The 27,885-nt window shown below is 32.5% G+C and overlaps 3 protein-coding genes across 6 annotated transcripts; 2 read left to right on the forward strand and 1 right to left on the reverse strand.

Annotated features, from left to right (window-relative positions):
- Positions 1-5: 5 nt before the first annotated feature.
- LOC136772856 (probable multidrug resistance-associated protein lethal(2)03659) lies at positions 6-17,427 on the forward strand. Of its 3 annotated transcripts, none has more exons than XM_066726036.1 (14): positions 6-1,924; positions 7,261-7,932; positions 9,653-9,763; positions 9,847-9,981; positions 10,690-10,894; positions 11,086-11,308; positions 11,380-12,024; positions 12,075-12,598; positions 12,850-13,131; positions 13,252-13,481; positions 13,563-14,077; positions 14,169-14,399; positions 14,537-15,429; positions 15,540-17,427. In XM_066726036.1, the coding sequence occupies exons 2-14, from the start codon at positions 7,859-7,861 to the stop codon at positions 15,675-15,677; spliced, it is 4,206 nt and encodes a 1,401-aa protein (XP_066582133.1). In that variant the 5' UTR covers positions 6-1,924; positions 7,261-7,858; the 3' UTR covers positions 15,678-17,427. The 3 variants fall into 3 exon arrangements, with proteins under 3 accessions (XP_066582133.1, XP_066582135.1, XP_066582134.1); XM_066726038.1 differs by having other exon boundaries at positions 12,093-12,598; XM_066726037.1 differs by having other exon boundaries at positions 7-1,924; positions 12,090-12,598.
- Positions 17,428-17,640: 213 nt separating this feature from the next.
- On the forward strand, positions 17,641-25,114 carry LOC136772311 (ATP-binding cassette sub-family C member 4-like). Its single transcript, XM_066725204.1, has 18 exons — positions 17,641-17,853; positions 18,001-18,111; positions 18,206-18,590; positions 19,451-19,582; positions 19,663-19,857; positions 19,942-20,250; positions 20,338-20,586; positions 20,675-20,950; positions 21,087-21,392; positions 21,486-21,686; positions 21,769-22,276; positions 22,360-22,590; positions 22,670-22,906; positions 22,972-23,234; positions 23,600-24,039; positions 24,225-24,354; positions 24,436-24,647; positions 24,976-25,114. Exons 1-18 carry the CDS (start codon positions 17,780-17,782, stop codon positions 24,995-24,997), a joined length of 4,281 nt encoding a protein of 1,426 aa, XP_066581301.1. The 5' UTR covers positions 17,641-17,779; the 3' UTR covers positions 24,998-25,114.
- LOC136772312 (transcription initiation factor TFIID subunit 6-like) lies at positions 24,964-27,852 on the reverse strand. 2 transcript variants are annotated; one of them, XM_066725205.1, is made up of 8 exons: positions 27,575-27,852; positions 27,126-27,444; positions 26,654-27,057; positions 26,377-26,580; positions 26,119-26,301; positions 25,815-26,037; positions 25,191-25,528; positions 24,964-25,105 (listed from the first exon to the last, which is right to left on the reverse strand). In XM_066725205.1, exons 1-8 carry the CDS (start codon positions 27,722-27,724, stop codon positions 25,013-25,015), a joined length of 1,914 nt encoding a protein of 637 aa, XP_066581302.1. In that variant the 5' UTR covers positions 27,725-27,852; the 3' UTR covers positions 24,964-25,012. The 2 variants fall into 2 exon arrangements, with proteins under 2 accessions (XP_066581302.1, XP_066581303.1); XM_066725206.1 differs by having other exon boundaries at positions 27,126-27,305; positions 27,575-27,715.
- Positions 27,853-27,885: the final 33 nt, after the last annotated feature.

A 27,885-nucleotide genomic window follows, 5' to 3' on the forward strand; every position in this document is an offset into this window, starting at 1 on the left:
CAGTGCACAGTGGAAAATTCATTCGTGTGTAATTCAATTAATTTGACTTTTGTGTTTTAACATGAAAATTAATATACTACATTATAGTTGAACCATACACGAATTAATTTTCCTAGACGTAGGAGACGTTTATCTCTTTAACTATAAAAAATATCAAATTTTTTATAGGACGTTTAAAAACTTCTTTATATTTCAGTTAGGAAAATCTAACAGGAAATATTGTTATTTCTTATAGTTACGGAGATAAATGAATTTTGATATTCTAACTTTAGGGCATCTTAATAGGGAAGATTTGTTTGATGGAAAAATGTTGTAATTTTTATCATTTTTTTTTATGAAGGAATTATTTTACAGTAATGAAACTTTGATTAATATTAAACTATATGCTTGCTTCAAAAAAGTAATTAATTGAACGTTAAAATAGCAAAGCTGTGACATATGCGAAACATGGTAACAGCGTCAATTTCAAACCGGCGCGCATCTGTCTATAGATTTCGATCTGCAACAAAACAAATATTTTTCCCTTCAAACCATTTACTTTCATACACCGTCGGCGAAAATTAAGAAACCAATCTTTAAAACAAAGATCTGCACAAATTTTGACAATAAGTTTTATTAGTAGTTCTAGTTTGCTTATTATTTTTAATATTAACGCATAGCTTTCTTAAATAGACCTGCAATTAAAAAGACTGCAATTTCCACTATTTTGAGTCTACTAAATAGACGTTTCGATGTAAGACTACAACAATAGATTTGAAACTTATTAACATTTCATTCTATTCTATGTACATATACCTTAACGTAAATTCGAACAAGGGAATTACAAAAGAAGGGATCTCGCAAAAACTTTCCTTTAGCGCTTTCACTTGTTCCACCTGCTGCGCGGAGTACCGCTCATTCAAGTATGAACGGTAAGGCGCAGTGCAGCATTCACAAGGCTATTTCGTTTGAAGCTTTGGGAAAATATTAAAGTAACATATCAGTCGATTAAAAACCAAAACTAAAAATAACATCCATTTTTTAAAGGTTCTAAATAGACTTCCTTCTTTTAAATGCCTCACTCTTTATACTATGTGTATAACTTAAAATGACCCAGCCGGTCATATTATTGATCAATTTTTTTTTCATGAATCTTTCTAGCTCCTCTCTTTCTTATGTATAAGAGAACTTGAAATTCTTTATATAAAACTTTTTTGAGCGTCCTTCGATTTGCGCTTAGAAAGATCTTGTACAAAAAAGTAGTTACGAAGATGAAAAGAATTTTATGTCCATGGTCTGGACTCTGAATTGTTTGAAGTGGTACACCCTATATATATTCTAAACAAGCCAGGCGTAGAGAGCGCATGAGCAGAAAGATAGAATTGTTGGGTGATTGGTCAGTTCATTGGGTAGGCGCACGCAGCCGCATCTCTCGCACATGGTTATATTTTTCTTTCTCCCCTGCTCCGTGCTCCCTACCTCTTCTTCATCTCTTCTGTTCTATGCATCCCGTCCCGTCATCGTTCTGCTCTGTCTCGACACCCAGTATACTCCCAACTCCCACTAACATAACAAATCTACTCAATGGTATAGCCTGGCATAACAAGACATAAGGGACATAAGGCATGCATACTATATATGTAGTTAATCCGCGGCATAAGCGTCACAACAAAACCGTAGTCCGTCCGTACTCCGTCAGTCCGTAGTCGTAGTTAAGTTACTAGTTGGTTTGGTCGTAGCCGGCACTCGGCCAGTCGGGCAGTCGGCTCTCTGTACTCCGTCCGTAGGCGTGGTGACCAGACTGCACCACTTTGCAACACCGTGCAAAAGTTACTCCACGTTGCTTCCAGTTACTCAATTTTGACTGAGTATATTTGATCATGGTTTATGAGTTTGTGACTCGTGCTGGACGCGCTGAGATGGTCACTCTTGCTCTTTGTTAATTGTAAGTTACATTAATATCAAAATAATTTTGTTTTTAATTTTATCAATTCACATATCATTGTCGTCCTAGCACCAACTAACGTAACACGTGAATTTGACAACAAATGTATATAAAAAAATAATCATTTCTAAAAAAGACAAGAAGTTTTTCATTCAGTAAATTTCTTCATAAATCTATCAATTGCCTGCATGCTTTCAACCATCAATTTGGAAATTTCATTTCAGCATCGATTTGTATATTCTCACCATAGTGATACAATTTAACTTGGCACAGATCCATTATAGATGCGGCCTGTTTTCTGTTACAGTTAGTAATAATTCTATCTTAATCAATAACATATGTGTATCGAATTTTCGCTTTCTGTTTCGTTTATTTTAATTTTTATGTTGTACTCGCGTGTCAATAACGGCGTGATAGTGCTTACAATGTTTGAAAAATGAACGAACGCAGACACTATTAACTTGATTAACTGAAGAATGGGATCTTGCGTAATAGACAATTAATGTGTAAATACAGAAATGCGTGTAATACGAGTTATTTTGAGTAAATTGCTTACTCGAAGGTTAGTTTTAGGGGTTAAGTGCACAGTATATTGTATACTGATGTGAGTGTGACAAGTACGAGAAGTATCACGTGGTATACAGTGTGTCGATTTAAAATGTACTAGCTACAGAGTACTGCGCGCGCTACACCGCCATCGATATCTCATCGTGAATTCGGGGACCTGCTTTGGGGCATACTGAGTGTATTTCTATCTTTTTATTATTAGTATGAAAGCAGAGGATAGAAATATTCTCAGTGCTCACTAGTGCAGGTACTCGAATTCGCGATCAGTTCTTACGGACATCTGTAATTCACATAATAATAATGAATAGATAGAATCTTGAATAGAGCATATATACACTATTAGGCTATCTATCGTACATTTTTTACATTTTCAAATAATTTTCAATTGCATTTGTGGTATGTATATACAAATACTGCTAAAAACTCTTTAGTATCGTTGAGTTGGTATGAAAGGTTTTTATAATTTTATTTTAACGAGGGATATTTTTAAGTCGGTTTTTTATTAAATTGCATAAGACACGAATCATTTAGCGAGGGTGGATACAACCACTAAAATATTAGGCCTGAATTTATAAACGGAGCTTAAGCTTAGTATGGTCTTAGCTAAGATCAATTGTCTTACTTTAGCCTTCAATATGATACTCAGCTCGGTCTTCGTCTTAGGTAATTGCTAAGTTGAAATTCGAGCTTAGTCTGGTTTATAAATTCGAGCCTTAGATAGGAAATAATGTTCGTGTGTTACAGTATAAGATATCAATTTTATTTTGACAAGAAAGTACAGACTAAGTTATGTGAAAGGTAGAAAAATCAATTTCCTAAAGCGTCAGTCTGCAGATTGACATGCTTTATACTACATAGAAAACTTATATAAAAAATTTGTGAAAATGGTGTGATGACATCTGTCGTTAACTCCTGAACTAATACTATATGTTTTCTATCACGTGTGCTCTTGATTGACTTAATCTACCATCTAACGCGAGATGGTTTTCAATAATACTAGTCCATATGAATTTATTTCTCACTCTCTGAAATTCAAGTAAAATGATTGAAAACTTTTATTTATTGTTAAAAACTGTTCGTTTTCTTTAAAAATAGTGTTCAATTCCTTTACTCATTTTTTTAGAAAGCCTTAATAATTTTAAGTTTTCCCTCCGCCATTATGTCATAGTTAATCGAAACAGTGTGTTGGAAAAATTTAAGTATCTATAATTTATTAACGTATAAAATTTTCTGTACATTTACAAGGTACCAAGAAGTAGTATCGTAACAGCGGAAAATGAGGAAGAGATTATTTTTCTATAAATTAAAAAATCGATTAAAATTCTCGCCTTTGTTAGAAATACTACAGACACTAATTTGTCAAACATACTAATATCGATGGTAATTAATATAATTAATCGGATTTTTTCTCTTGCATTTGAACGAAACAAATGTGGGACTGTATAAAAAAGTATAATTATAATATATATTTTATAATTTGAAGTTATTGTAACAGGGTAATAATGTAAAAAGAATAAAGACTTGATGAAGTAAAGATAGCTTGTGGAGAAATGAAAGAACAAAGCGAATAGCTTTGTTTGCAAAGGTCATAATTAAATGTCTTAGTAGTAACTGACTGGAGATTTGTACGCTTCATTGCACACAGATATAAAATAGTGAATGTGTGCTCTCAGCGACGATAACATTCATATTATTATTTTAAGTTTAATTTCTTCGAAAAAAAAAAAATAGAAAAATAGTAAATCATTTAAAAACTTGGATGTTCCCTTGCAGAACGATTTTTTTGTCTTAATTAGGCCCTAGTATCTTTTAATTAGACATAACAAATTATAATTTTCAATGAAAATATAAATTGTGTAATATTCTTAAAATATGATGAAGTATTTTTGATTTTTAAATAACTTACTATACTCAAGCCTCTCGGTTTGGTATGAATCAATTTCACACCCTATGTGTATACATAAGTATACTGCACATAAAATCGAATAATTTAATTTTATATTAAAGATAAGACCTTAAAATTCTAAACAAAAATTCGCTATGGTTTTATACCATTTTTCTATGGGTTTCGGTTTGGTATGAATTAGTTCCACAATCTGTGCATACAACATTCGATAGATTCAGATGAAAGACAGTAAGGCATTTCTCTTACGTAACGTCTTGTTTATTGGATAGGCTGACAGGGACAAATCAGATCTTTTGATCGTAGCATAATGAATTTTTAGGCCTGTAATATCATTAGTGAAGAAAAAGTGTGATAAGTTATTTATTTCGGTGTTTTATGGTACCGTATAGAAATAGTGTGTGAACATATATTACATAAAATTACGTAAGATAAGCAGAAAAAACAGTGGTACGGTACTTCATCGATGCAATGAAAAAACTTTTGCTGAATCATTCGACATGGTCAGCAAACTATGAACCAGCAAATATTCCTTATAACTATATATAAGATGCATCTCGCATAGTCTTTAAGAATCTCCACGACAAATGTGTATCTATGTTTCCCTTAATTAATTTTCCTACTCTACTTTGCCTTGCTAGATTAATAATTAATTGTTGAATTTATTATTAGTACAAGCATAACACGAGTAAAGATTACAAACTTATTTAAAAATATTGTAAAGCTATTTATATACAGACTATCGAAATTTATAGGCCAGGGATTTTTTTTAGTCATGAGTAAACGCGATTTCTTTAAACCAAGATTAATAATTAAAAATTGCCTTACGTCACATTTAATTAACCTTAGCCTTTAAAATTTTGCTTGAGATTCTCTCTCTTGTTTCTGTTATATTGCATTACATTCGATCTACTAATTATGTGTAAATTGTACAAATTGCCGTGAGAAATCGCATTTTTTCGCGAGGTTCGTTAAAACAAGTTAAATATCTATTAAGTGTGGAAAATTATGCTTATCATTAATTTTTAACATTGTTACAGTTTAATAATAATAACAAACAAAGATTTCAAGGCGCAGTTTATTAGACATTACTTGCTGTTTAATTAACTTATTTTGTCGCAGTTAGGAAAATTCTTATACTTAATGACAATATATATTGCAGGGTAAATCGAAATTTATCATTGAACGATAGTTGTTCGAAATAATGAAAGACATAACTTTTTGAAAGTCATCGCTCGTAATTACAACTTTAGTAGACTTCCTGAGAAAGAAAACAAAACGTCATTCATTGGTCTATTACTTATCAATCATTCTTTCACAGTTTAAAAAGAATAAAAATTATTTAAGTATTACTTTTATGCTCTAGGTATATAAATTATAATACCTATAATCTTAAGAAGTACTGAGAGATGATAAGTTGGTTTTAATTGCTCAGTTAGCAAAATTTAATTGACTTGGGAATATTAAATAAGCAGTAAAAAATTTAATATATCAATTGAAAAAATTTTAATATGTATCATTCTCAATTTTTGATATTTTCAAGTATTAATCGTTTAATAAGTTGTTATAGTATTGATCTTGATCAATCTGGGAGCAAATAAAAAGAATGTCGAATGGAGAGCTACTACTCGTTTCAAATGTTGCTTATCAGTCAATAAGAATGAGCACTTAAAATAGATTAAGATTAAGCAAATATTGCAGGCCGTTAGTATCAGCGCAGTGTGAGAAGAAGCAAGATTTCCTTATCGTTAGCACCATGTCATAAGATTATTGCAGGACTTTTATCGAGATTTGCTTTCCTTCTTACAATAAACTTGCAAAAGGGTTACAAATCTGAATCACGGTGTTTTGATAAATTTTATTTATTTGCATTTTTAATATAATTTTGATCCCCCATCCTTGCATCCCCTTTATTTATCTTTATAATTTTCATAATCATAAACAGTAAATTTTACTAAATAATATGTTGGATTTATTAGATTTTATCAGATTTCTCTGCACGATCCAATGAAATTATTGTACAATATATTATAAAAAAGTATCTAAAAAAATTCATTATTCTTTAAAACTTTATAAAAAACAGTTAAAGCTATACCACCTTTTTATCGTTTAACTTAATAATTTGTCACCTATACTGGCATAATTATTATATTCAAGTAATTCTGTTCGCTTATACTTTAAACTCATTATGTGAAATGAATCATTTCTTTGTACCATAAAACTCGTTGTCCTCGGCCCCCGCTACTTATCAATTCAGCCCCTCTTTGTATTTCCTGCCTTCTGTGTTCAAATTCTTCGACAATTTTGCTTATGAAATACAGTAGTACAGTGCTTATTATAGTTAATATTGAAAGGCAGACAAACGTTAATCTTATACACTTTATTTCTTAACATTTTCCACACTCATCATTTCATACAAACTATTCAGTTGTTTTTAATGTATTTTCTCAGTCATGCTACCTATGTTTTTTTAATTCACATATCACTGATCTGGAATTCTCTCAGTTTCATTACTCCACTTGTATCAATATGAAATAGTCTGTTTTATCGAAGAGTACAACTTAATTTACTACTCTGTTTTGTTTTGTACCACTTGACGTATGAATTACTTTACTGTAGTGCTCGCCTATCACTCGTTTTGCCTGAATTGATCTGTTCAATAGCACTTGCTGTTTTTTCGCACGAAAGAGATCTGTACTTATGACAATTAAAATTGGCAGAGGGTGGTAGGCAGGTAGGCAGAAACTACCGTAGTGCGTCGTGGTGGGTTAGAGATGACACAGGTTGTTTGTAGAATGACTAGCAAGAGGAGCAGAGATAAGACCAAACGTCACTTAACAGATATTTGTATTTCTGTTAAAAATAGGTGGAGGAGGATGCTTAACAGTACTTTGCCAGTGAAGTCGCTAAATCAACGAGGGACACCAAATTTGCCTCCGTGCAACATCACACCACTTCAAAATTGAGAAGATAATTTGCACTACTTCACTACTGACTACCAAACGGATCACTCTTCTTCCTTCGTCGTTTCTTGTGCTCGAATCCTTATAATACGTTATAACCACAAGTGAAATATTGTGTGCTGGCACTACAAGCTTATTTTTCCTTCTATAAAAATCTCTTTATAATTGGTGATCACTCACAACGAGATCTCGATTAATCGGCTACTTAAACAATTATACAGTACTTAGTTTTGAAAATTGTGTTATTGTATATGTACTTAATTTACAATATCTGTTAGCTCGATCACTGGTCAATTATCTTTAATTTACTGCCATTAAAAGATTGACGATCAATAATCTTTAGAGAGTCCGCTGTGAGATTCTGATTGATAATATTTTGTGACACAAATTGTTTCGCTTCATTGTGATAGTTTCATTTGTATACATTGAATACGTATATTGATTGATCAGTACAACGTGAAAACTCTCTTGGAGCAACGTTAATGTGGTGTTTAGCGAAAAATGGATTCTAGTAAGAAAAAATCCAAGCCCAATCCACGGGAAAAAGCCAGCTTCGTTTCAGTTTTACTATGGTGGTAAGTTTAGGAAGTCAAAAACAGACTTCAATTTTAATTAAAGCTGAGTCATTGATTTTTAACGGAAAATTACTTTTTAATACTTTACACATCAATCGTTCCATTAGCATGTGCAAACTGTTTGAGATCAAGTCGCCAAAACTGATAAAAAAATTTGTCCAAGTTTTTTTGAAGACTACTTTCTTTTCGCGTAATTTCTTCTTTTCCTATCTTTACTAGGATACGTGTTTCTGTGATTAGCATATTATATGAGCCTCTATTTATTAAGGTAGTTTACGTGCTATACAATAACGCACTTATATTTTTACTTTTACTTGATAGAACAAAAGCTGTATTTATTGCGCTTTCTAGAAGAAAATATTATTTATATTTTTATAACTTTTATATACTATTTAACGTAGAAGAATTCTGTATGCAAATCAAAGTTTCATTCTTTGAAAGACTATAGTTTGATTTATGATTAATAATTTTCATGTTTCCTATTTCTGTAATTCTGTAGTTAATCGTTTAAATAGTAAGACTTGTTTTATTATTGAAATTGGACAATCTCTCATTTCACTGTCTATGCTAAGGAATACGCGTTAAAATTACGATTTTAAATGTAAATTTTCCGCACAACTAGACCCTGAATTAGTTTGAAACCTTAAGAGCTGTAGATAATACTTTTCTGTAAAGATTCTCAAAATTTAAATTCAATGTTATGAACGAGGCAGATGACTGATAGATCTTAATGCAGAAAGAGCATATTTAATAATCAAAATATTATTATTCTTATCAGTAATTTTATCGTTAATATTACATTCAGTAATAGAAAAGCATGATGGAAAATGATTTTTCAACTTGATTTACGAGAACATTAAAGAAACTTTGCGTAAGAATGGAAACAACGTTATAAGCTATGTACAAATTGTAAAATATGACATACAGAATGAGAAATATTTCTTCATTTTATTACAGCGCTGCGTTAAAGGTTACACTAATTTTATTGGTGTCACTATTAAGCAATGTGCTGGAGCAAATTAGGCCCTCCTATTAAAAATATTGTTCAACATGCACTGTTCATACTAAACTTTCATAACGATTTTATGAATTTCGGTTTTTAAAAGTAATAATTACAGAATCACTTTAGAATCATGACTGTCGGTTAGAGCTCATGGCTTTAAGCGGTTACTGCAATGATAAAAAATCCATGATTTCTTTCGTAAATTTACGCAATAAGTCTGAATGTCTATTATACTGTTGCCTCATTTACCCATTATTCTTTTTGCAATCTCATCACATGAAATGTAATATCTCAAAATATACTAAAAGCATTATTTTATAACACTCTAAATATAGTATTATTTAAAAATACGCATTTTTCTATTACAATTGTTATTTTAGAAGAACATAAAGATTCGTGTTATATCAATTGTTAATTATAATTCCTATGGTAATTTCTAATCCAATTTACATACTAAACTTTTCTGTTAGAGCGGAAGACATGACTTTAATTTGACTGTTTGAACAGGTATCTGTTCATTGATGTAGTAATCAAGGTATACGTTGTATAAACAGTGATTACATCATTCATTCTTTTAACAACAGTAAAACTGGCAATTTTATAATAACGATAAGACACAAATTGAATAAATTTATAAAAGCTTTCATTTCCGTGTTATACAATGTTCTATATTTAATGTGGCTTTAATAATTAAGCTTTTCTTATTATTTCTATCAGGTGGACAATAAGCTTGTTTAAAACTGGCTATAGAAAAATCTTGGGCGTCGAAGATTTGTTTGATCCTCTTAAGGACGATCAATCCTCTTTACTTGGAGATAGATTAGAAGCGTGAGTAGTACAAATTAAATGTTTATTCATAAATTCAGAATACATAAAGGGAATGCAGCAATCTAATATGAAACATTTTTCAGGAAATGGAAAATCGAGCTGGAAAATTCAAAGAAACAAAGTCGCCGTCCGAGCTTTCTAAGAACAATTTTCCGTACGTTTGCTTGGGAATATTCTATGCTCGGATTGATGCACATACTCAACGAGTTTGTGATAAGGTAACGCAAATATTATTGATCGTATTCGTCGGTTTATTCAACTTTTCATTTTACTCTGCTCGAAGTACTATAATTCGCTGCAGTAGGCGTTATTTAGTTCGTTCTTTCATTATCTATAATTATAATAATAATAAATTGTATATGTGCTTTTATTCATTGTTCATGAGACTCTTTATGCATATGAAAGCTCTTAAAGAATATAAGAAACGAATAGAAAAAAAAACTCGTTAGTATTAAATTCTGATTGTGATATTTTTCTTCTATTACTGAGTTTTATTGTCATATTCGGTTTGCTATTCATTCTGCACTGTACAATCTTTAAAATAATAGTGGAAATGTATGTTAGCATAGCTAGACTTAATGACTCCAAATAGAGACAGATAAAAATAATTGTAAATATATATTATGCACGCAGCTATTATTTAGATGATTTAAAAATTAAGTTTATCAAATCAAATGTAATCGATGTCACGATCACTTTATAATATTTTTTATTTATTATATTGTCGGAAATTGAATTATTTTCCATGTTTTACAATATAGAGCATATTAATTTATTCTAGAAAGTACCTGAGTAAATAAGTTAACTAAAAAATGTAACTGAATCAATTTCCTGCATGTACTTGGCGTGAGATTCTATATTGGCCTCTTCATACAATATATACAATTAGAATTAAACTGAAGAATAATCATTGAATAATTTTGTAGGCTGGGTACACCTATACTTTTAGGAGGTCTGTTACGTTATTTCAATAAGGGTAGCACCGAACTATATGAAACAGCCCTTTTGTACGCAGGTGGAATTTGCATAGCTACCGCTATTAATGTTGTTAGCATCAATCAAACTATTTTCTCCGCCTTTCATATCGGTGCAAAAGTTCGAGTAGCCGCATGTTCTGTAGTCTATAGAAAGGTAAGTTCATTTCCATATAAATTGATTTGCTACGTGGTTAAGGATGATTACAATTCTTCAGGCGTATCGGACTTTAGAACGTAGAATCTTCAAGATTTAAACGGATATAAAAATTATAATTCTTTATACACCTACTAATTGTACTCTTTTATATATAAGTTTAATAAACTGATACACTTTCATTGTTATAGGCTTTGAGATTAAGTGCAACAGCACTAGGAGAAACTGCGCCAGGAAAAGTAGTTAATTTAGTAGCCAATGATGTCAATAGATTTGATCTTGTTACCATCTTTATACATCATATGTGGTCTGCTCCATTATCTGCTATAATCATTGGTTATTTTCTTTACGCTGAAGCTGGATACGCCGGCCTAATAGGAATCCTCGCTGTGTTTACTGTCGTACCAATCCAATGTAAGCTATAATAGAATTAAACTTCAATTATATAATTATAATTATATAGACAATATTTTTATTTGATTTAGCTTATACTGGAAAGTTATCTTCCAAGTTTCGACTGCAAACTTCTATAAAAACAGACGAGCGAGTTCGTTTAATGGATGAAATTATTTCCGGAGTCCAAGTGATAAAGATGTATGCCTGGGAGAAGCCATTCTGTGCCATGGTTGAGCTTGCTCGTAAATTAGAGTTGAAAGTAGTAACGAAAAGCTCGTACATCAGAGGAATATATATGACTTTCAATCTCTTCACTACAAGAATGGCGCTATTTTCTACTTTGATAGCAATGATAATGTTTAAAGAAGATTTAACAGCCGATAAGATCTTTGTATTCTCCTCGTTTTACAGTATTTTGGCTCATACAATGACAGGAATGTTTGTGCGGGGATTCGCGGAACTTGCAGAATGCCTGGTAGCTGTAAGAAGACTTCAGAACTTTTTGATGTATGAGGAATTCTACGGTGATAATATAGCTATGAAAAATAAGTTTAATGATAGTACTAATGGAATTTCTCTATCTGAATGCAAACAAAATTCCGCCAAAGTATCGAGGCAAGATTTGCCTTATATCGATGACGATGTCCAAAACGAAAAATCTGAAAAGAATCTTAATAATGGCTTGATTGTTGTTGCTAATGATCTTTCAAAAAATACTGCAAATCTTGTTGAAGGTAAGTACAATGATTTTATGGAAATATTTAATATTAAAGGATAAAAAAAGTTTATATTTTTTCAGAAGAGCCTAAAAGGAATGATGTACGCATTGATGATTCTTGGGGTGTTAAATTGGTAAATGTTACGGCACAATGGGATCCGAATCAATTAGAGAAAACACTGGAGTCTATAAATCTGGAAATAGGAAAAGGAAAGCTGTACGCTGTAATTGGCATGGTAGGAGCCGGGAAAAGTTCTTTGCTTTCCGCGATTCTTGGCGAACTTTCCTTGATGGAGGGTAGTATAAAAGTAAACGGTCGTTTGAGTTACGCTGGCCAAGAGTCGTGGGTTTTTGGTGCCAGTGTTAGACAAAATATACTTTTTGGTCAAGCTTACGAACATCATCGGTATCAACGAGTTGTTAAAGCCTGCGCTCTTCTCAGGGATTTCAAACAGCTACCACAAGGCGATCAAACTGTTGTTGGTGACAGAGGAAGCTCTTTATCCGGGGGTCAGAAAGCCAGGATCAGTTTAGCCAGATCTCTCTATAGGCAGGCAGATGTATATTTGATGGATGATCCCTTAAGTGCGGTAAGTTATAATAATTTAATATCTTATACAGGAGTCCGAGCGATTTTATTCTTGTCTTATGTAATAGAAAAGTTAGAAACGACATTCGGCGATTATCCTTTTTCCTTATTTTTGTTGCATTTTTACTTATACATATATATTTGTTTTATTTTATTTTTGTTGAAGGAAAACATACCTTTTATTCTAGTATTATCCAGTTTATTTACCTTCTTTATTAAATATAAAAAATGGATTAATATTTATATTTTTAGGTAGATGCACACGTTAGCAAGCACTTGTTCGAAGAATGTATTCAGCGTTATTTAGCAGGAAAGACGAGAATTTTAGCTACTCATCAGTTGCAATATATCAAAGAAGTAGACACTATAATTCTTTTGGAACAGGGTAAAATAAAAATATTCTCGAATTACCATGAGCTTTTGAATTATCGTCCGGAATATGGAAACCTTTTAGCAGCTGAAAGCGAGATAAGCGAAGACTCGTCGTTAGAGAAAAGTGCAATGCGTCGTCAATTTTCATCATCAAGCAATAGGGTAACAAAACAATCATACTTGACTAATTAGCAGTAGCTAACTCAATTTATGAAACAGGAATCAATTGGTTATTTACAAGTACTGTTTAATCATAAAATCATAGATAATTTTTCTTTACAGAGTCGAACGCCAGAAGCTAGTATAGCAGGTACCGACGATGAAGATGAGGATGAAAATAATGAAAATGAAAATAATGGACTTGAAGGAACTTCGCGAGGTGCAGTTAAGGGCTCCATTTTCATTCAATACTTTCAGACTGGCTCGAATCTTTATCTGGCTTCTTTAGTATTATTATTATTCGTATGTACACAATTTATGGCTAGTCTCAATGATTACTTCATTCCAGTTTTGTAAGTAGATATAAATAACGTGGATGCAAAAGATTTACAAGTAATAAATTATATTTATTAAATATACTCATGACTTTTCAGGATAAATGCCGAGGAAACACGAAAATTCAAGTCAGCTGTGAATAGCTCTAATGAAACTCGTTATGGGACTGCCAATGATACCGACATCGAATATAATGACATACCGTCCCAAAATACGTATATTTATGTTTACTCAAGCATTGTGATTGGCATTTTTATTATTGGTATTACGAGATCATTGATATTCTACAAAACATGTATGATGTGCAGTCAGCGTTTGCACGATATGGTTTTCAGCGCCCTAATAAGAACAGGAATGAGATTTTTTGATACCAATCCGAGTGGTCGTATCTTAAATAGATTTTCGAAAGATATAGGAGCAATTGATGAACTCTTACCAAAAGCCATATTAGACGCTGGCCAGATTAATTTAATGATGTTTGGTTCACTCGTTGTATCATGTACAGTCAGGCCTATTTTTTTGATTCCTGTTGTATTTTTGGGCTCTGTGTTTTATTTCATTAGAAAAGTATACCTCAAAACTAGTAAGAATATTAAACGCCTGGAAGGAATGAGTAAGTTATTAAAGTTTTCGTTTTTATCAACAGAATATTGATTTTTAACGAGTTTAAGAAAATAAAAATATTCACTTGTGTATTTTTACAGCTAGATCCCCAGTATTCACACATTTGAATGCTACATTAAATGGCCTGTCAACGATCAGAGCGTATTGTGCCCAGGATATATTGAAATATGAATTTGATAAGTTCCAGGATGTCCACACGTCTACTGTCTATATGTACATTGTAACGAGCACAGCATTTGGATTCTCCTTAGATTGTTTTTGCTTTATATTTACATCATTGGTCACCTTTAGTTTCCTTCTCCTCAGCGGATGTATGAATATTTCTTTTAAATTAATTTTTTTGCATTATCCATCATTCTTAAATTGAATTTATGTATATACTTACGTAGGTTTATTTATTAAGTTAAACCCAAGATGGAGAATAAAGTGCGATTATTATTATTTTTAGCATTTACCGGTGGCGAGGTAGGTTTAGCAATCACACAAGTGATGGCTATGACAGGAATGATCCAGTGGGGAATGCGTCAAAGCGCCGAAGTTGCGAATCAAATGATGTCAGTAGAAAGAGTATTAGAGTATACACATTTACCACCCGAAGAAAATTTGGCAGATAGAGGTGCTTATGTTAAAAAAATATATAAGAAGCAGATCTTGCCTCCTCCTGCTCCGCGTGCCCCTAAGAACTGGCCAAGTGAAGGATGCATTAAGTTTAAAAATATCTTCATGCGTTATGCCGACGAAGAACCGCCTGTGCTAAAAGGTCTCAATATCATCGTATATCCTAGTGAAAAAATTGGAATCGTAGGTAGAACTGGCGCTGGCAAATCTTCCTTAATATCAGCTTTATTCCGTCTGGCCAAAGTCGAAGGAGTGATTGAAATTGATGGCATAGACACTGGAAAGATTTGCCTTGAAGACTTGCGTAGGCATGTTTCTATTATACCACAAGATCCAGTTTTATACTCTGGTACACTGAGACGTAATCTAGATCCATTCAATGAATTTTCCGATGATGCACTGTGGAAAGTTCTTGAGGAAGTTGAACTAAAGGATTCGGTCACTGCTGGTGGAAATGGTTTGGAAAGTCGTGTATTAGATAGAGGAAGTAATTATAGTGTTGGTCAAAGGCAGCTCGTATGCTTGGCAAGAGCAATTTTGAGGAACAATCTAATATTGATGCTGGACGAGGCTACAGCGAACGTTGATCCACATACTGATAACTTAATTCAACGCACTATTAGGAAAAAGTTTGCCAAATGTACTGTGCTGACAGTGGCTCACCGACTCAACACAATCATGGACAGTGATAAGGTTTTAGTTATGGATAAGGGTCGTATGGCGGTTAGTATATCTTTTTAATTCTTATATATCTTATATTTCTGAAACATTATCCAAAATTAACTGTATCAATACATCAAATGTACTTACATAAATTTTTTTATATGTTTTAGGAATATGACCATCCCCATATGCTTTTGCAAAATAACTACAGTCAATTTACGTCGTTGGTAAAAGAAACTGGTCGTGCTATGCATGATCAACTAACAAAAGTCGCTAGACAATCCTATATTTCTAAACATGGAGAATAGTGATTACATTAATTTTTATACCTAATGTACATACTTTTTCATCAATCATACGAACAAACATTCTTTAGCATTTGTTCTATTTGCTATAAATTCGTATTATCTTTCAGACATCTGTGTAATTTACAGATTTTCTATAAATATTTACACACTTAAATAATCCTAAGTATTACTGCAAATGGGTAAGAAAGTACATTAAACACAGGAAAAAATATATTTTTGTATTCGTTAAATAGATTACGTCTACATGGCGCCGTATGTTAACTATTAGCTAAACTCTGACAATTTTTGATAAAATTGACAGCATTTATATAATTGTCAGCTATACATAACTGAATTTTTCACAAAACACGTATATACATTAAGCGTGAATATGTACAAACTAGCAAAAAGTATAAATAACATATAGTTTTCTATTTGGTAATAGAGCAGTGTATTGAGTAGTATAGAACTAGCCAGAAATGTGATAATCCGTGGCATATACGTTAATGTCACCTTGTGTTTACGTATGAAATCTACAATACTTCCGATTTTACTTATACATGTACATATACATAGTTTTTCGCAAGTCATTCATTTAAATCTCTTATCTTTAAGAATTCATGTTATTTAATTATGAGGAGGGAAAGCAAAATTGAAAACAAATATTTGATCAAGAACGGCCTACGATATAATTTTTTGACTTTTTCTGAATGCTCAAGAACTTCCCATTTGTTAAATAGTTATTACGTCACAAATGTAATTATTATAATAATATATTTAATGTGTATATATACAGTATTTAAAAATACTTCAAGATGATTTAAGGAGGCGGGGACATCTTGTGTGAATGGTAATTTTTTTCTCAGAATTTTTTTTGAAACGATAAAAAAAGGTTTGTGAATTTCAACAATTATGTAATCAACTCAGTATTTAATGTATAAGAGAATATTCTTTGTTATAAACAAGTCAAAACAGCGACTTGATAGCTGTGATGAGAGTTATCTCTCAAATTTAAGATATACCGTGCCCAGGACATTATGGTGGATGTAAATACAAATTTAAGGAGTATTCCGTTAAAGTATACGTTCCAATGCCTTGCAATAGCTTCAATTTATAAAAAAGAAAACAGGAATTTAAAAATCTGAATCATTGGAAAGACTAAAATTTGTATTAGATTTCTTTGCACATTGCACGACGTAAATATAAATGGAGCAGTTGCTGGGCCATCATTTTGAAATTGGTATTTGAAAATATATATTCTTTTATATATTATATTTTGCAGTTATTATATAATTTTTCAAAATTTAAGAACTTTCCACCTAAAACAATGTCTAAAAAAAGGATTATTTACACCGCACAGATTTCTCCCTTAACCATTAGACTACCTGATGCCACTTCAGTGGTGCGAGACCTCTATTAAGATTTTTCACCACAAATATATTGTTAATAGTTAAAATGACCATAGATTATATTTAAAATTTATTCAGAACAAGCACCGGTAGTTTAAAGGTTAATAGCCACCTTTTTGTCTCCCAAAGATGAAAAACTATTTAAAATGCTCGATTATTGATCAGTTTTATTATAAACATGTTGCCAAAAAAGTTAAACGTCTTTTTTGATAAGTCCTTATAAACCGTTAAAGTCATCCTATTATTTGTAAGAATAAAAGAATATATTCTTTATATTGATACATATGTATTCATTAGAATGAAAATTAAATATTGACTATAAAAAATATATATATATATATATATATATAAGTTAATCTCTATTTTATTCTCATTATTTTCTAAAAATGAATTTGTGATAATCTTACCCTTGAATAACTAAAATAAAAATTTTAAATGAAATTGGTAAATGTGTGTGCATAGTACCTATTTATACTTAATATAATACTACTACTCATTACGCCTGATTAGCATAGCAAAAATTTTATCAGCTGAACACTGCATGAAAACTAGACGTCAGTTGTACACGGCTTAGTCGCTAAAAGTGTGGCGAGTATTCTTTTCAAAAATGTTTTCTTTGCAACAAATCCACCTTTTTTAATTCCTAACAACTCTGTCATCGTTAATTTTATCAAATAACCGTTTAAATTTTATAGATAGTTATTATTTGTAACAATGGATACATCAAGACCAAGGCTTGAACCCTTACCAACGGATAGCGCGAATCCTTTAAACTTACTATTTTTTTGGTTCGTATTACCGTGCATCAGTTGTGTCATTACCTTACTCTACAGCAGTTAAATATTAATTGAAATAAATTATCTTCTTTAATTCGATAATAAAATATAGTATTTATATTACTATTCTCAAACGATTTTTGATAATTTTTTGAACAGGTGGATTAAAGATTTATTTTGGAAAGGTTCGCACAGAGATTTAGACGAAAGCGATCTTTACTACCCATCGCATAAAGATTTCTCAGAGAAAGTTGGTGAAATACTACAAAGGTAAAGAGAAAAGTTACGAAAACTGAAAACTCTTTTATTATCAAAACTGTTAAATTAAATTAAAGGGATAATCGAAATGCGATTGAATTATTAGGGAATGGCAGAAAGAAACGGAAAAGATGAAGAAATTAAAGTTTACGTTGGATAAAGATGGTAAAAAGAAGCCAGAGAAGCAAATAAGACCGAAGCTGTACAAGGCGATTTTTCGAGCTTTTTGGCCTCCTTATATGATAATAGGCTTCTTCATATTCCTTCAGGCAACCGTGTTAAAATTTATACAGCCCCTTTTCCAGGGGTTGATTATAAGCTATTTCGAAGTTGACAATGATTATATGACGCAACAGGATGCCCTTCTATATGCTGCAGGACTCATTGGTTCCTCCGCTATCATCGTCTTAATCATGCATCATACCAATCTTCAAGCTATGCGAATTGGCATGCGTGTTCGAGTTGCATGCAGTACACTTATTTATAGAAAGGTATTTACCGATAATTAACCTATTGTTTGTTAAATTTAATAGAAACTATAAAATTTTCAATAATTTTCATTTAGTTTTTCAAAATGTAATTCTTACATTTATTTCTAGTTTTATTTGGTCGATTTTACATTAATTACTATCTTTTTTACGGTAAATTGATATAAGCAAGTGTCCTAGATTTTGTTTTTCCTTTAAGTGTGGTAAATTATTTTTGCTGATGAAGTTTTCGCCCTTCGAATGCCACGTTACAATTACCGATAAGAGTTGAGCATTATTCCAATGCGCTTTAAACGCGTAAACAAGCTTGCAAGCTTTGTAAATTCTTATAAGAGGAAAAGCGTTTGCTATATTTATTAAGTTCAAGGATTTATACATTTTTACAGGATAAATTCAGCCAATGTGGTTTTCATTTCGTATTCATTATGAAAAAAAAATAGCTCAAACAAGAAAATCTCATTGCAAATTTTGATTGAATTGTTCCTACAATTTTTTACTATCTTTTTACTTATCGAAAAAAAGATTTTTAATCATTTCTAGCACGTATTTTTTCTACTCCTTTTATGTCTATAAGAATTTTTTATCGTCAGAATAATTTATTTTATCTTGATAAATGGATGTACTAGTGCGTATAATAAAAAAGTACGTCATTTGGTGATAATGCACATTGGCTAATATTAATATATAGCAATCGTTGAATGTGACATATTAAAATATTCTTTTGCAGACTTATCCCAAATATATCATAATTTCATATTTATATTATTAAAATTTGTAAAGAGCTAAAAACATAAATTAAATCATTTTAGATACATTGCTCATAATTGACATAAATTTTGAGAAACAATATTTAAAAATTTCAGATATTACTGTTGAGTAAAGCAGCTGTGGGTCAAACGGCCGCTGGCCAAGTTGTGAATTTGCTGAGCAACGATGTGGCACGTTTTGATCAATTACCAATGTTCCTTCATTATTTATGGATTATACCCCTTCAGGTAATATTATCAGTAAATAACACAAGTAAAACTTTGATAAGGTCAAGTTAATTGAAAATACTTTAAATTTTTCTTATTAGATTTGCCTATTTGGATATGCTATGTGGCTGAAAGTAGGTAATTTCCCCACGATGGTTGGGCTAGGTTCTCTCCTAATGCTCACAATTCCTGTTCATTCGATAGTCAGTGTATTTAGTAAACACGTAAGGCAAAAAATTGCGCCTCTGACGGATAAAAGAGTAGAGTTTATGAATGAAATTATCAAAGGAATACAGGTGATGCAGGCACATTTTATCAACATTTAATAAATTATTTCTATCGAAGAAAATCATCAATAAATTTGTAATAATTAACAAAAGGTGGTGAAAATGTATGCGTGGGAAATTCCATTCGCAAAGATTGTCAGCGAAACTCGGAGGGCTGAAATTAAAAAGATCGTGATATCCTCTCAGATACGTGGTGCTATTGTTGCATCTGCAATTTTTACCGAGCGACTGACGCTCTACATAACGTTGGTTACTTACGTTATGAACGGTAATACCTTGAAGCCATCCACCTCATTCGTATTGGCAACATATTTCAACCTTCTCCAACTTTCTACTGCCCTTATGTTTTCGAATGCTATGATCTTGTACGGCGAAGTCAGAGTGTCCATACGAAGAATCGAGGTCAGTGGCAGAAATGATAATAGTGAAGATGAAAAAACCATTTAATACTTATCACGATTTACTTTCGTTAATTTGTTCATTTCCCAGAACTTTCTATTACTCGACGAAATCTCGCCTCCTGCACTTCTTCCACCAACGAAACAAAAGAACGGTTTGGCAAAGGTGTTCGAGAAAATAAAAGAAAATGATCACGAGTTGAATGGAATTTTAAAAACGATAAAGGATGAAAAGGCTGAGATTGAAGAGTCTAAACCAATTAATGTTGAGATGCTTAAGGTATCTGCTAATTGGATTCCAGGACGTTTACCCCCTACGCTTCATAATGTTTCCATGCGGGTAAAATTTTAAGTTTTTCTTCTTAAAAATAAAAACTATAAAGTTTCTAAGAGGTCTTTTAATGGAATCGTTTTACCATTTGCCGAAGATCAAAAGTGGGCAACTATGCGCATTGGTCGGCGCTGTTGGATCAGGAAAATCTTCCGTTCTTCAGGTTTTACTTAGAGAGTTGCCTCTTGGGGCTGGCCTCGTAAAGATGGTTCACCATGAAAAACAAGCTAATTTGAAGACCAATGGAAATTTTATAATGGACGATTCAAATTATACCATTTCATACGCTAGTCAGGAACCATGGCTATTTGGGGGAACAGTCAGAACAAATATTCTCTTTGGACAACCCTACAATAGAAAAAGATATGTCGAGGTATTATGTGACGAAAGAACAAAAACATTTTAAATTCTGATAAAATCGCTCTATTAAATTAAAATTATTAATTCGATAGAATAATAAATTGCTGGTTTTTAATTTTGTATAACTACACTTACATATTTTATGTTAGGTGGTGAAGGTTTGTGCCTTGAGTAAGGATTTTCAACAGCTTCCTCATGGAGATATGACAATCGTTGGTGATAGAGGATCGTCCTTATCAGGTGGCCAAAAGGCTCGCATAAATTTAGCTAGAGCAGTTTACAAGGACGCGAGTATCTATCTTTTTGACGATCCTCTAAGTGCAGTGGATGCCAGGGTGTCTCGCCATCTTTTCAAAAAGTGCATAAATGGATATTTACGCGGTAAAACCAGAATCCTTGTTACGCATCAACTGCAATTCCTTAAAGAAGTTGACCATATTGTTATATTAGATCGTGTACGTACATTAATTAGTTTGGTTCTTTAAAAAATAATGAATGCAGGAAATTCTTGAAGAGTATTGTGTATCTATAAAGCCCCTCTGTGACAGGGATCCGTACAATTACAAGGCTCCTACAACCAACTGTTGGAATATTATCCAGACATAACAACTATATTAAACAATTTGAGGCAGGAGCATGAGAATACCGAAAAAGACCAAATAGAAAAAACTGTGTTAAAGAGAAGATCAAATTTTAAGAATTTACAACGCAAAGCATCAATTGCCTCCTCTACTAGCAACACTAGTGCTGTAAAACGCTTTTATTTATCAGCCGTTAGATCGATCATAATAATTGCTTAATAACTCAATGACAAATCTTTTCTTATCTCAGATGTCCGAGGACGACAGCGGTGAAACGCTCAACACTAATAAGGAAATAGAAAGTAGAGGCCATGGAAATTTACCTTTTAAAGTTTATGCAAAGTACTTCCAAAGTTGTCGTTCAAACTTCAGTCTGGTTCTCCTGGCATTCTTATTAATATTGACACAATTTTCATCAAGCGGCACAGATTATTGGGTCTCCCACTGGACTAACTTAGAACAATTGCGCTCCGCTACAAATAAATCAAGCTCGAATCTAACAAATGAACACACTACTTCCATATATAGCAACAATAGTTTCTTAGCTTATTTCTTTGAAGAGGATTCCAATGGCTTGCTAAAAACGCTACCAGCTATCCATGTTTACACTTTTATTATAGCTTGCTGCACAATACTTTCTATATTACGTAGTGCTATTTTTATGTTAGTATGCATGCATGCCAGCAAAAATCTGCACAATGCCATGTTCGCCAATTTGATGCAAGCCACCATGCGATTCTTTCATCTAAACTCTTCAGGTACTCAGTTTTAGGGCCCTGTAATCAAATGTTCTTCAATAGAATGATAATAAATTCTATTTGTTTAAATGTGCATCGGATAGGAAGGATACTTAACCGGTTTTCAAAGGATGTTGGCTCAATGGATGAATTATTACCAAAAGCGATGCTAGAGGCTCTTCAAATCTTTTTCGTAATGTGCGGTATACTTGTTATGCAAGTGATAATTAATTACTGGATGGCGTTACCTTTGTTTCTTCTTGGCGTTATGTTCTGTATCATTAGATCGTATTATTTAAGAACTGCGCAAAATGTTAAGCGTCTCGAAGGTGTGAGTAAGTATCAGAGACTTCAAAATCTTGTGATAAAAAATTTAATGGTAATCCTCATTGAATCTGGAAAAATGTTTTACAGCTAAAAGTCCGGTGTTTGGTCACGTAACGACAACCATGGCTGGTTTGCCGACAATTAGGAGTTCTGGAAAAGACGTGCAAGTATTGTTACAGAAAGAGTTTGACGAACTTCAAAATGTGCATTCTGGTGCATGGTTTTTAACAATATCAACTGGTACAGCATTTGGCCTTATACTGGACTGTGTAGCTCTTTGCTTTATAACTTGCGTCTGCTTGTCCTTCATATTCATGAAAAACAGTGAGTAAAGACCTGGATAAAATGATAATTGGAACAAATAGTAATAATTTTATTATAACATATAGAAACTACTTTGGGTGGAGACGTTGGTCTCGCTCTTACTCAAGCTTTGATCATGATTGGTACTTTACAATATGGTGTAAGACAAACTGCAGAAGTCATTGCACAAATGACAGCCGTTGAAAGAATTTTGGAGTACACGAATCTTCCAAAGGAAGGTCCAATGAGAACGGATAATCCACCACCTGCATCATGGCCAACAAAAGGCCGATTAACAATTAAAAACTTTAGTATGAGATATGACAAGGATGATCTACCAGTTTTAAAGGTAAAAATAACTCTACAGATTGTGACATAATAATTGCACAATTTCAAGAGAAATTCTTCTTGAAGAATGTCTGATTACAACCTTTCAAGCTCCATATTAAAATCAGTGCAGTCGTTATTGGGTTACAGTCCTTTAAATATATGCAATGTTATGCAAGTACATAGGGGTATCTCGATCAGTTAAGACACTCAATAATATTTTTAATGTAATTTCAAAATGTATAATCAGATAGATTTAAAAAAACTGGTAATATTTTTGAACGTTATAAATGAAATAGTCGAATTGAAGATTAGTTATCGCTATTGAAAGCTATGATTTATATATATTATTTATTACTAAAAAACCACTTTTAATCTTTATTGTAGAACTTGAATATAAATATAGAAGCAGGCTGGAAGGTAGGTGTGATCGGCAGAACCGGAGCCGGAAAATCATCATTGATATCTGCGCTCTTTCGGCTCTTCCCCGATGGCACTGAAGGCCAGATTAGCATCGATGGACGTGACACGTCAACTTTGGGACTTCAAGAATTACGTTCGCGTATCTCGATTATTCCACAGGAACCAGTCCTCTTTTCACAGTCTTTACGTTATAACCTTGATCCTTTCCATCAGTATCCGGATGCTAATTTGTGGGATGCACTTCATGAGGTGGAGCTTCATGACTACTTGCTGGAGGAAAAGGTGCAACAAAGTGGAACGAATTTTAGCGTAGGTCAAAGGCAGCTTATATGCCTTGCCAGAGCTATGTTAAAAAATAACCGTTTCCTCGTCTTGGATGAAGCTACTGCCAATATAGACACACGGTAAAATTCAGATTTGTTTATCGTTGAAATCTATCTAAATAGATCCAGTAGCTTAAAAAACTTTTATTAAATTTATCCTTGAACTGTTATTGATGATTTAAAATTAATGAAAAAAATACTTTTTACTGACCTTCGTTATTAGATTAGATAAATAGACCAATGCCCTATTTCAACCTTGTTTACAGTACTGATACGCTTATTCAAAAAACTGTTAGAAGCAAGTTTGAAAATTGCACTGTTATAACAGTAGCTCATCGTTTGAACACGATAATTGATAGTGACCGTATAATTGTAATGGAAGGTGGACGTATAGTGGTAAGTTAAACATATCAATAAAGAATTTATATATTTATAGTGTAAATATTCTTTAAGTAATAAATTAAATTTTGTTTATAGGAATTCGGTTGTCCTTTTGAGCTACTATGCAAAAGTCCTAATGGCCCATTTGCACAAATGATAAATAAAACTGGTCAGGCTATGTCGGAAGAGCTTTATAAACAGGCAGAGCTGGCTTGTCGTAAAAATACTACACAGAGAAGCTTAGATTTAACGATGGACAACTCTTTAAATGATGATTCCCCGAATGGTACAGAAGAAGCTTGTAGAATGTAAATCAACATTATTTTAAATAAAAAAAAAATGATTACTTTTTCTTAAGAGGCTATTGTATAACATGTAAATTTATTTTCTAAATGAGATAAATCTTTTGCGTTTTGTATGATAGCTAAAAGAATAAAACTTATAAAATACTATCCAAATTATTGTTTATAAATAATAATTATTTTATATTTATATTTTCAACTTTATTTAACTAGTTAAAAAACAAGTCATTACTGTATCTGGTATAAAATTACTATTCGTATATCTCGTTACTCATTAAATTAGAATATTAGACAATACTCTTTGCTTAGTATAAAATTTCGATTTTTATTACAGAAAATGGCGTTGTGTAGAATGAACGACCTTTCTTTCGTTACTGAAATGAGTGTTCCTCTTCTGGACTGAGTGAATGCTCGGTGCTTGTTTGCGTTACGAAAACATTTTGCTGATTGCTCGATACATTAGACTATTAAAATAAACAATTATATTAGATTTTCCAAATACTAGATGAATTTATAAGAGTATAAAATAATAATATAAATCAAACATACTTGACTAACTGTACTGGTGTTGGTATGACTACCACTGGACATGCAAACCACCACCAGTTTAGGTGTTGCACTTTGCAAATGTTGTTTTTGTTGAACACTTCCTTGTGGCAATTTGATTTGCTGCGTCTGCTGGGTAGATTGCATCTGCGTCTGTTGTTGCTGTTGCTGTATCGAGTTAGAGCTTATACCAGAGGCAGTAGGTGTCTGCGATCGTGACTGTAAAATTACGAATTTCTGTCCGCCGCTTGTTGCAGTTCCTGCAGCTGCTCTACTAGCTCCAAGCATTATGGTACGACCAGGTTGTTGTTGTTGCTGCTGCCCTGAGCTCGTACTTGTTACTAAAATATGTTTAATTATTATAATAATAAATACAAATCATGTATTAACCCTAACTGAACCGCAATCTGACTTTGAATAAAATTTAAACTTAAACTTCTTGAATATTTCATATTACATCTCGACAATGTTTTATGAGTTTATTTTAAATTAACAACTAATACTAAAAAGAATATTTGCAAATTTGGAATTAGTCGTGATATCAAATTTAAATTTTTTTACATCGTGACGTAATTCGCTATGAAAATACGTGGTATGATTAGGGTCAATATAGTATTAAATGTTTACCAGCTTGCACGAGCGTTTTATTAGTGCAAATCGGTCCTTGTTGTTGACTTGTCGTTAGGGCAGCAGTTGTTACGGCTGTTGTTGATAAAGCAGCAGGAGGCTGGGTACGAGCTTTTGCTACTGCTGAGCATAAAGCTGGTCCTATGTATCCATAGTCTTGTTTGTATTCCTCTACAAAATCAGGAGGCGATCTGATTGTTTTCAGTACTGGTGCTACTGATTTCTAGAATTAAATTTTTTATTAATATATTTGGAGCTTTAAGGAAAACACAATGCTTTATACTCAAATAAATATTTTTCTTACTACTAGCAATGATTTGATGTGACCAGCTCCATTCTTATCAACACTTGAAAGTCCTGTTCCTTCAATACACGATTCAATCCTATCAGAAATCGATTTAATCTTAGGAATTACTAAAGCTTTTATTACTTCAGGACCTAATTCGCACAGTCCTTCAATTGCTCCATACAAAGATGCCAATGGTGTCTAAAAAATTAATGGATTTAACTTAACATTCTTAATTTCTATATCTTTTAATGTCTTTGACAAAATCTTGACTACCTGGCTGTTTTTGGCCAATGCTTGACTAAACATACGGGTGACTCTGGTCTGCACATTATTGGTAGAAGTGTTAAAATTTTTACATATTTGTGCCATAAGTCTGGAAGCAAAATCTCTTAATGCCCAATGGTTATCAGCCTCTGGTCTCATGCATAGCTGACGTGAAACTATACATGTTGCTACTGATGGTATTAACTCATGAAGCTATAAATGATTTTATAAATGTAGTAGTTATTTTATAAAATAAGTTGTGTTTGATTGTACTTATCAGACTTACATATTTTTCTAAATATAAACTTGGATTGTCAAGAAGTGCTTTTACCATACGCATAAGATATATAAGAAGTGCAAGATGATTTTGTACTACATTGACTCTCACACCCTCTGCAATAAATGTGCACATACGTGCCAACATTTCATGTAAGCCTGGATCAGCTGACAAGGACTGTAAAGCTTCAGTTCTACGAGCCTCATCAGATCCAACGCATGCCTCTGTTATTTCTTTGTAATATAATTGTTGTTCTACACTTAGCTCATGAGTTGCCAGTTGTTTGACGTGAACAGTTTCAACATTACGTAATTTTTGACTTTTTCCTCCACCTCCTGGCTTTCCAACTCCAATATTTTGATTCTTATTTGTAAGTTTACTTGTTGGATCAACACTCTCCAATTTTTGTACATCTGTAGAAAAAATTGATTTAACAGGTCCTAAGACTACTATGTAAAAAATAAAAGAAATATATTTTTACCTTTTGAAACAGGAGGAGGGTTCTCAGGAATAGTTGGTTGTACCCCATCTATACATAACCAATGAGTTCTTAACGTGATCTCTAAAGGTAGTTTCGGATATGTTTGAGTTCCAGCCATAGAAACCACTTCATTAAGGTCAATTTCTTTTTCTTCAACAAAATGTAATTCCCTTCCACCCCCTGAGGCAAACCGAAATGGTACATGATCTTTGGCAAAAAATCCATAAGTAGGTTCAATGTTTTTGATTTTTAATGCATGATCAATGTCATGAGTAGTCATTCTCTGTCGCTTTCCATGTCTCATAAACTTTGCTGCATCCTGTACATATATTCAACTGAGAATAACTACCATATAAAAGATTGGCTTATGAAATATGTCAATAATTTCCTTAAATAACTCTTAAACATCAGTGGAAGAGATCATATTATCTCGTTTATGAGTTACTAACCTGTATAATCTCTTTAAGCCTATAGCTTACATCTTCTGCTAGATCTTTTGCTGCCTCATCTGGAAAATTTCCTACACCTATACTTTCTGCAATTACTTTTATTGATTCTTGAGACAATGTTGTCCCATAAACAGATTCTGTTTCATTCATAATTATTTTTGTATTACATCAGTGTGCTGTGTGTTTGCTGAACAACAAAATACAAAACTGACAACTCGAGTCGACGAGTGTGACGACACCTACGGCGGCCGACGACACGATAAATATGACGAACTTCTCCGGACCCACCAATGAGCTACTCTCATGCCTTA

Source organism: Prorops nasuta, unplaced genomic scaffold (assembly GCF_024137725.1).
Source record: "Prorops nasuta isolate Cenicafe-Biocafe unplaced genomic scaffold, Cenicafe_Pnas_1.2 PNAS00004, whole genome shotgun sequence".
Classification (NCBI taxonomy): Eukaryota; Metazoa; Arthropoda; class Insecta; order Hymenoptera; family Bethylidae; genus Prorops; species Prorops nasuta.

What these genes read in the sequence shown, in the direction of transcription:
- LOC136772312 (XM_066725205.1), bottom strand. Translation starts at nt 27,724, where the DNA reads ATGAATGAAACAGAATCTGTTTATGGGACAACATTGTCTCAAGAATCA. An exon ending in GGCTTAAAGAGATTATACAG is followed by an intron (nt 27,445 to 27,574) that starts GTTAGTAACTCA and finishes ATATATGTACAG; the next exon opens with GATGCAGCAAAGTTTATGAG. An exon ending in ACATCAAATCATTGCTAGTA is followed by an intron (nt 26,038 to 26,118) that starts GTAAGAAAAATA and finishes ATTTAATTCTAG; the next exon opens with AAATCAGTAGCACCAGTACT.
- LOC136772856 (XM_066726036.1), top strand. Translation starts at nt 7,859, where the DNA reads ATGGATTCTAGTAAGAAAAAATCCAAGCCCAATCCACGGGAAAAAGCC. An exon ending in GTTCTGTAGTCTATAGAAAG is followed by an intron (nt 10,895 to 11,085) that starts GTAAGTTCATTT and finishes TCATTGTTATAG; the next exon opens with GCTTTGAGATTAAGTGCAAC. An exon ending in GATTACTTCATTCCAGTTTT is followed by an intron (nt 13,482 to 13,562) that starts GTAAGTAGATAT and finishes ATGACTTTTCAG; the next exon opens with GATAAATGCCGAGGAAACAC.
- LOC136772311 (XM_066725204.1), top strand. Translation starts at nt 17,780, where the DNA reads ATGGATACATCAAGACCAAGGCTTGAACCCTTACCAACGGATAGCGCG. An exon ending in ATATTGTTATATTAGATCGT is followed by an intron (nt 21,393 to 21,485) that starts GTACGTACATTA and finishes CCTCTGTGACAG; the next exon opens with GGATCCGTACAATTACAAGG. An exon ending in ACTGCCAATATAGACACACG is followed by an intron (nt 24,040 to 24,224) that starts GTAAAATTCAGA and finishes CCTTGTTTACAG; the next exon opens with TACTGATACGCTTATTCAAA.